At 50.4% G+C, this 8,311-nt stretch overlaps 1 protein-coding gene and 5 non-coding genes across 6 annotated transcripts; all 6 read right to left on the bottom strand.

Moving 5' to 3' along the window:
- Positions 1 to 793: 793 nt before the first annotated feature.
- LOC112059351 (small nucleolar RNA SNORA35) lies at positions 794 to 925 on the bottom strand. Its single transcript, XR_002888621.1, has one exon. It is a non-coding gene; the product is annotated as a small nucleolar RNA SNORA35 (small nucleolar RNA).
- Positions 926 to 1,881: 956 nt separating this feature from the next.
- RPS8 (ribosomal protein S8) lies at positions 1,882 to 7,793 on the bottom strand. The gene is made up of 6 exons (XM_005303031.5): positions 7,637 to 7,793; positions 6,943 to 7,049; positions 6,424 to 6,523; positions 4,684 to 4,859; positions 3,341 to 3,470; positions 1,882 to 2,046 (listed from the first exon to the last, which is right to left on the bottom strand). The coding sequence occupies exons 1-6, from the start codon at positions 7,638 to 7,640 to the stop codon at positions 1,937 to 1,939; spliced, it is 627 nt and encodes a 208-aa protein (XP_005303088.1). The 5' UTR covers positions 7,641 to 7,793; the 3' UTR covers positions 1,882 to 1,936.
- LOC112059343 (small nucleolar RNA SNORD38) lies at positions 2,285 to 2,355 on the bottom strand. The gene has a single exon (XR_002888613.1). It is a non-coding gene; the product is annotated as a small nucleolar RNA SNORD38 (small nucleolar RNA).
- On the bottom strand, positions 4,306 to 4,378 carry LOC112059342 (small nucleolar RNA SNORD38). The gene has a single exon (XR_002888612.2). It is a non-coding gene; the product is annotated as a small nucleolar RNA SNORD38 (small nucleolar RNA).
- Positions 6,606 to 6,711, bottom strand: LOC112059344 (small nucleolar RNA SNORD46). The gene has a single exon (XR_002888614.1). It is a non-coding gene; the product is annotated as a small nucleolar RNA SNORD46 (small nucleolar RNA).
- LOC112059341 (small nucleolar RNA SNORD55/SNORD39) lies at positions 7,120 to 7,204 on the bottom strand. The gene has a single exon (XR_002888611.1). It is a non-coding gene; the product is annotated as a small nucleolar RNA SNORD55/SNORD39 (small nucleolar RNA).
- Positions 7,794 to 8,311: the final 518 nt, after the last annotated feature.

The raw sequence follows: 8,311 nt of genomic DNA, 5'->3' as shown, positions 1-8,311 counted from the left end.
AACCACTAGGAAAGGAAAATATTGTAATCCCATTATATAAATCCATGGTACGCCCAAGCCTTGGATACTTTGTGCAGTTCTGATAACCGATATCCGAAAAGATATATTAGAACTGAAACAGGTAGAGAAGGGCAACGCAAGTGCCTGGGGTAGGAACAGTTTCCATACAAGGAGAGATTAAAGGCTGGACCTGTTAAGTTTAGAAAAGAGACAGCTAAGGAAGGATACGATAGAGGTCTATAAAATCACTTTCTCTACGCCATGTGTTATTTACCCCTTCACATAACACAAGAACCAAGGGTCACCAATGAAATGAATAGGCAGCACACACATAAAGAAGTACTTCTTCACACAACACAGTCAAGCTTGTGGAAGTCATTGCCTGGGGATGTTGTGAAGGCTAAAAGTATAACCAGATTTAAAAAAGAATTAGGTAAGGTCACAGATAGGTCCCTCAATGGCTACTAGCCATGAGGTCAGGGATGCCACCCCATGCTCTGGGTGTCCCTAAGTTTCCAGGTATCCCTAAGCCTCCAACTGCCTGAAATGGGATTGGATGACAGGGGGATGGTCACTTGAAATTGCTCTGTTCTGTTCATTCCCTCTGAATCATCTGGCATCAGCCTCTGTCAGAAGACAGGCTACTGGGCTAGATGGACCATTGGCCTGACCCAGTACAGCCATTTGTACGTTGGAAAATAATTTTGTTCACCCATGTCCAGGGTCTGGCACCTCAGAGGCACAATCGACAGCAACCTCCTCTCCACTGGATGGTAGGTGAAGAGAAAGGGAAGTTTGTACCCAACCATCGAAAGAGACAGACCACTGAAATAGCCTGGCCCTTCTGCTAGAAGGGAGTTCATCTTGCACTGCAATGAGACTCAGGAGGTCAAGGAGAAGACCAACCAGCCACTTGGCAGTGCAGCACCAGTTCTAACCAATGGCTAACTTGAAACAGAAACAACTGAAATTGTAGAGTAACTTCTCAATCAAGCAGGAAACCGTAAATGTGGGTTAAATGTCCAACTAGTTCAAAATAAGTACTGGGTGTGTGGCGTTTGGAGGAGCACTCCAGAGCACTCAGCTGCAGAATATTGACTGAAATAGCGTAGTAAGATTTTAAAAGTTACATTTGTGAGTTAATAGCACACAGTACCTGCTACAATAGAAGTTACAGTGTCCAGATAACACAGTGATGGGGGTAGAGGAAAAAAAGATAGCCTGGCTATCAGTTCTCATGTTGCAGTGTCTACGCTGTTCCACAAACGGACGTCTGAAAGGAAAACAAGTCAGCCGGTCTCTCTTAAGTAAACCCTATTAGCCAAAGCTCTCTGTACAAAATGTAAATCAATGTACAGATCGGAACCAGTGTCCAAAATGGGCAATGTTTCCAAATCGAGATTTTCCCAGCACCCAGTAAAAAGACCCCATTGGTGCCGTATTGGGTTAGCAGCTACAGGTTATTAACACCTCCTGTAATGAATCAAGTACAGGAGACAGAAAAGACTAGATAGACCACAGGTCTCCTCCAGTCTAGGAATCCCCATTTACAGCAAACACCCCTTTACATCGGCAATGGAAGTTCTAGATCTAGAACAGCTAGAACTGCACCAATGGTGCAGACTACAAGCTGCTGCACAAACCAAGCCACTAACAACCCCCCTTTCTCCACACTTGTGTTTGCCTCATTAAGTCACTCCTACACATTTCCTGCTAGGTCCTATCTTAGCACTGGGGCGTGCAGGTTCAGCGCTTTCCTAGGGCTGAAAGCATGGAGCGAGCAGCAAATCCTGATTATAGCCTCTTTGCTTTCAAGTCTCTGCAGGAGAAAGGAGCTTCCCAAGCCCTGCCTTACTCCACACACAAATAAGCACACTACCCTTTTATAACAAGACTCGGGGGTTTTTATTCGGTCTTTTAGTTGCATATCGTACATTCATTTGCCTTTCCTGGCCTTGATCTTCCTCAGGTAGAATTCTAGTTCCTTGCCTTCCAGAATATAGCCGTCTGCTCGGCCACACTGTCCAGGTCTGGAGGCGATGCAAGCTGCAATGAGAAGTCAGCCATTAGGTCAGGGAAAAAGAAATGGGAGCGACACTGCTATGGACTCTCACATCACAGTGTCCATCCAAACAAGCTGGACTCTTTCTTGCCCTCTATGGTCAATCTTTCTTGGCCTCTTCAAATAAATCAATGTGTTAGTGAGCATCTCCCTGAAAGGATCCCACTCAGGCACAGCTGTGGGGCTATGCAAGTGTGAGGGGAAGATCTGCACTAGTGAAGTCCTCTTCAGATTTCCAATTGTCATCATTTAAATTCAGTAGCAGAACTGGACAGTGTTCTCATCACCAGAAGACTTCAGAATACCAGGCCGCCCATGCACAACGGCAGATGGGCTTAACAAGTAACGCCTTTCACCTAAGAAAGCTGCTCACTGCAGGGGATGCACAAGCAGCCTTCGGGCTGGTCTTCAGCACCGTACTGAAGACACTACTAAGCCAAAGGAGAGCGTCTCCCACTGACTTGGCACTGTCTACCCCAGGGGTTAGGTTGGTATAACTACGTTGTTCAGGAGAGTGGATTTGTCACACCCCTGAGCGACGTAGTTAGTACAGACCTGGCCGTAGGCTTTTCACAACACTGGCAAGTCTTACCAGAGAAAGGCCTATAGAGAATGACCACTAGCCAGGGCTGAGCAATTCCAGGAGCTGAACAAACATGCCAGCTGTGAGTGGGAAATTTTTCCTTTCCACCAGGGCCAAAACTGCTGGACCTTCCAGAATCCAGACACATGAAAGGAAAGCTGTGGCTAATATCCAGTAAAAACATTTTACAACTAGGCGTGGAAGGATTCGTTTTTTTTTTTAAATATTGGTAGATGTCTATTTCACCATACAAGCACAAGCTGATGAAACAAACATTTCCAGCTAACGCTATTTTAGAACTTAACAGTTTGATTTAAAGATATTTACTTGGTAGAGTTTGACATGTGATGCTCATAATTTGTGTTTTAATGAATCTCAACATCTACGGTCATTAAATAATTACTACTGGCTAACACCCCCATAATTGCCTGCAACTGTGAAAAATTTAAAATAGATAAAAATAAATACTTAAAAACAAACACAGATAACTGTCAAAATTATAAAAATCGAGTCCTGCCAAGCCTTACAACAGATGAACTCCCCCCCATCACTTTCAACCTGCACCTCTGTATGGCTGTATCAGGCTGGCTAATCCAGACAGGATTTTAGAAACACGAATAAGAATCGCTTCTGCTCTGGCACCTTCTCTTTGTGCCTGTATCGCCCACCGAGTTCTCCCTCCCCTGGGGACTCACCAAGCAGCTTTCCCTGCTGGAACTGCTCCTCCAGGAGGCTGCTGATCTTGGCGTTCTTCTTCCGCTCGTCATATTTCTTCTGGATCTTCTTTGAACGCTTTTTGTTTAAGATTTCCTCCTCTTCAGGAGTCTGAAACAAAGCCAGAGAAAGGACTGAACAGGCTGCATTTAACGTATAGCTGTCCACCTTTTGAAGCCTCCCACTGCATTCCCCTTTTCTGGTCCACGGCATCATCTCTATGTTCCTTCCAAGTCTGGAAAGGAGCAGAAATGGTTTATGCAGGAACAGGCAAGATTTTAGAGCATAGGACTCAATTGTCATGTCAGACATAAACCCTTTGTATTTCCAGTACCATTTTGGAGAACACTACAGTGCAATAACCCTGGTTACAGTCCTAGCCCAAAACATGCCTGATCACGTATGGAAAACACAGGGTAGGAGAGGTGGCGACTAACAGTGAATGAGTGAAAGCAATTGTCCCCCATCTTCCAGCAATGACTGCTATTAGTCATTGTCCACTCACATAGAATAGGCAACCTCTGCTAGCCAAAATCCTTAGCTACGAGACATGAATGCAGATATAACTCCAACCAGCCTTTGCGGTTAGTTCACAGGGCCAGGGATCAGGCTCTGGAAGGGATATGCACTACAAACTCTTTCTACGGTTTGTCCTCTTGGAAGTCTGAACTACCCTCCTCCCCAAAAATCAACTTAATCTCCCTTCCCCCAACCACACAGTCTGGAGCAATGATCTGAATGTGTCTCCAAACAATCAGACAATGAGAACAGGTCAACCTTCACCCACTATCCAACAATAAACCGAACAGTCCTAACTATGCCCCCACCCCCCAAAACCATTGCAGGCAGGACCCAAATTCCTATGTAACGGACTAACATGCAGGAATCTGTTCTAGAAGCAGAAGCTTTCTCCCTACAGTGAGGGCCCAACCTCCCCCTGCAAAGTCTTCTTCAGCGTCACAGGTTGTCATCGCTCTCCATTCAGTAGCAGAACTGGACAAAGTTATCATCATCAGAAGACCAAGGAAGCTCTCAGGGGCAGATCCCTCCACTAATCTAACACAGCCAGGTGCAAAAGCCATGGGGGTGGCTCTGTGGAGCAACGGTTTTAAGGAACCAGCATTCCCTTTGGAACGGCCATGTGACTCCAAATGAGAACATCTCAAATGGCTAGAATTGGTCCGGAATGCAATTCTGAGATACTTTGTTTAAAATTGCTAAGAGGCAGAACGGACAGCAGTGCAGACTATGTAATCCCTGCCCAGTAGGCAGACTGGCATGATTCACACAGCATCAAGAACAGATTGCCCAGCCCAGCACATACCAGTTTAGCGCCCTTCTTGCGTCCGAGGGGCAAGGCATAGTGGGCTTCATACCACTGTCGGTACGGCGTACTGTCAATGAGAACAATGCAGTTCTTCACCAGGGTCTTTGTCCGCACCAGCTCATTGTTGGAAGCATTGTAGACCACATCAATGATTCTGGTCTTGCGGGTGCAGCCTTGGAAAACAAGGGAACTAATTAAACCCCACACAAGCCAGACAAGCTTTTACAATGGATGCATCATAAACACGCAAACGGACAATACAGCATCTTCAGTGCTCAACCCACACTGGGAGCCACAGCTCTTCAGAAGTTTATCCTCCAACTACTTGGCGAGTCCTTTCAGTATCCTTCCCTCTCCCAGGGCAGCCTATATGGGCTCAGGAAAGAGACCTGCAAATGGAGGGCTACACACGCTCTAAATAAAACACGAGATGCACAGGGCCATGCTGGAGTTTATCCTCCTCCTCCCCAGGTCTCATCTGTGGAAATCAGACTTCTCATCCGAAAGTTATTACCACACAAGTTGCATAAAAGGCAAATGCAGAGAGTCAAGGCCCAATCTGGTGAAACCTTCCCAATCAACCCCATGGAAGTGAATGGGACTCCCCCTGCAGCAAGCACTACACACGGTTTGCAGGATCAAGCTGGGTTTCCCACCCTCCACAGGCCTCTAGAGACCACAGATCACTCCACAGTGGGGTAAAACACCACTTTATGGTAGTCGTTTTGCTTTAGTAAGGTTAGCAGTTGCCTTCCCTGGGGACTCAAGTCTTTAATTTGTCCACAGGACAAGCACAGCAGCAATGCTGGCTTTCCCCACACTGCTCAGCAGTGCTGGCTCATGCCTGTTGGTTAGGGGGAAGGCGCAGTCTTCATGGCCCATTCAATTTTTGGCCTCCCTGCTGAGATTGCTAACAAGGGCTGGTGATTTTCACAGTACGGATACTTCTCCACTAGAAGAGACCATTTCCCCTCTACCTCATGTCAGACAAGCCACCTTTCAGTCATCATTAACCTGCACCAGATTTACTATTTATTATTTGTATTACAGAAGCATCCAAAAAGACAGCCAAGATTGGAGTCCACTGGTCTCAGCATGGCACAAGCAAAAGACACTCTGCCTCCAGGAGCATTGATGACTGCAGTAGAAGGGTTACAGATCCCCCTCCTCTCACCTTAATGCCTGACTCCTTTTTAAAACCTCTTCCCCACCCTCCAACCCTGTTGCAGGGTATTCGCCTTCCAATCCACCTGTTCCAGCAAACTGTTCTTGTCAAAGACCCTCACGCTCTGCTTTACTGTTTTATCTTGCTTTATTTAGATAACAAACACTTGGGGACAGGGAGCACATTCTGCTGAAAGCTGTAAATCTACACCAATGATTTGACAATCAACATTGTTTTTAATGTGAAAACTCCATGAGAGCTGCTCCCCTCCTGAGATAAGAGCTTCTGTGAGCAATGTACTCAGTGTAACTATGACATTCCTATCACTGTGAGCTTTACAGAAGCCTCCAAGACTTCTAATAAGTCCACCTAAGGTCAAAGTTATCATCATTATTCACACTGCTCCAGAACCAAACACTGTACAGACAACTACATTGCTGAAGATCAGCATCCAAGCTGTTTGCTTGCATCATTCCTCCAGTCCAGCAGTAGCATGGACGGCTGACACAGCGAGAAAAAGACACGGTCGCTTTCCAGATGCAAAAGGCCCGCATTCTCATCTTTCTACTTACATTCAGAGCCCCAAGAGAAGTTGCCCACATCCAAGCGCAGAGCACGATATTTCTTGTTACCACCACGAACCCTCACTGTGTGAATTCGGCGTGGGCCAATCTGTAACAGCAACAAAACCAGAGCTGCTAACAAAACAACATCCTCAGGGGAGAGCAGACGGTGAGTTTCAGGTTGAAAGGCAATATGGTCAGTGTAACTATGACAGATCCTAGCATTGGCAGGTGCAGTAATTGCGACCGAAACGGTCCATAGTACCCACCTAAGGCGAAGTTCTCATCACTCCAATTGCCGTCTAACCCAGTAACACTCTGAACTAACATAATGCTGAAATCCCACAGGCAGGGGGGGAAGTGCCACTGCTCAGAGGAGCACAGGAAGAAATTAAGAGTACTGATTGATAAAGCAGGGCATTTTCACAAGCCCTTATCACCGGGACATGAAGCCAGAAACTAACACAGTGTTTTCTAAGCTGGCCAGGGCAGCAACATCCCGTTATCCCCAACGGCCAAATCCCCCACCTTGGTGTTGGCGGGAGGTCGCCCCAACTCATACTTCCTCTTCTTATGGTAGGGCTTCCTTTTGCCCCCAGTCTTGCGACGCTTGTGCCAGTTGTCCCTAGAGATACCTGGGTTAAACCAAAAAGCAGCAGGTCAGAGAGGCGGACGAGCCCACCCGATTGTACGACAGCAAGGCTGGGAGTACTCAGCTCTCCAAGGTTGATTTCCACATGGTGCATTCGGACTAATGCAGCAATTAGAGAAGCTTCATCACAGATACTCCAGAGCCCCCCGCCCGAAGCGTTCAGCAAAGCCAGCACATGGCACTAAAGGAAACTGTCCCAGCCTGGGGCCTTTGCGATCACGAGCCCCGCACCCCAGCCCGCGCTCACACCCACCTGGGTGCAGGGCGAGTCAGGCGGCGCTGAGGCCTCAGGCCCGTGCAGGGCCCCCCAGCCGGGGGTAGGCGGGGGGAGCTCTGGGGCTGCAGCCACCCCACCCCCAGGAAGAGGCAGCGGGCCCGCCCCAGCCCCCACCCCCGCCGCGCTGGACCCCGGCCTCCCCCCTCCTCCCGCCCCGCAGCAGCAGCGGCCGCCCGCCAGCGCGAACCCCGCCGGCCCCGCAGCGCCCCCGCGCCGCGCCGGGTCCCGCCCCGCCGGCCCTGCGGGCGGATGGCGACGGATGGCGGCAGGCCCGGAGCCGCGGCCCCACTCACCCATCCCGAGCGGCGCCGGCTGCAAAGAGGGGCCGCAAAGGCTCACGGGGCGGTTTGTGGGGCCGAGCTCTCGCGAGACGGGGACGTCATGCCGCCGAGCCCGAGGGGGCCGCTGACTGACGACATCCCCCGGCGACCTGCGCACGTGACGCTGACGCGCTGGCCTGGGGACTGCGTAGGTTCCGGGGGGGGAGTTGCTGGGAGCGGTTAGTTCCCGCCCCTCTCCTAGGCCCCGGGCACGACCCACGTGGTGGGCGGGCCGCGCTCCCTGGGCACAGACCCCCCCCCCCCCAGGCCCGGGGGATGGACCCGCCGAGCTCCCCTGTCGCCTCGGGCCAGGGCGTGACCCTCGGATCCAGACCCGCCCCTTGCCCACAGTGCGGGGCACGGCTCCGTCCCGGGCCCCGGGAACAGCCCCCCCATCTCCAATGACTGCCCCATAGATAGACCCCCCCGCGCGCCCCGGGAACAGCCCCCCCATCTCTAATGACTGCCCCATAGACAGACCCCCCCGCGCACCCCGGGAACAGCCCCCCCCCCAATAACTGCCCCTTGGACAGACCCCCCCCGCGCACCCCGGGAACAGCCCCCCAATAACTGCCCCTTGGACAGACCCCCCCCCGCGCACCCCGGGAACAGCCCCCCCAATAACTGCCCCTTGGACAGACCCCCCGC

Source organism: Chrysemys picta, chromosome 8 (genome assembly GCF_011386835.1).
Source record: "Chrysemys picta bellii isolate R12L10 chromosome 8, ASM1138683v2, whole genome shotgun sequence".
NCBI lineage: Eukaryota > Metazoa > Chordata > Testudines > Emydidae > Chrysemys > Chrysemys picta.
This window is presented reverse-complemented; position numbering and strand designations above follow the sequence as displayed.

Bases quoted from the DNA above. Each gene is read 5' to 3' on its own strand.
- RPS8 (XM_005303031.5), bottom strand. The intron at 6,524-6,942 runs GTGGGGGATTTG...TTGCTGTTACAG, and splicing joins GACCTCCCGCCAACACCAAG to ATTGGCCCACGCCGAATTCA. The intron at 2,047-3,340 runs GTGAGTCCCCAG...TTCTCATTGCAG, and splicing joins CCAGCAGGGAAAGCTGCTTG to CTTGCATCGCCTCCAGACCT.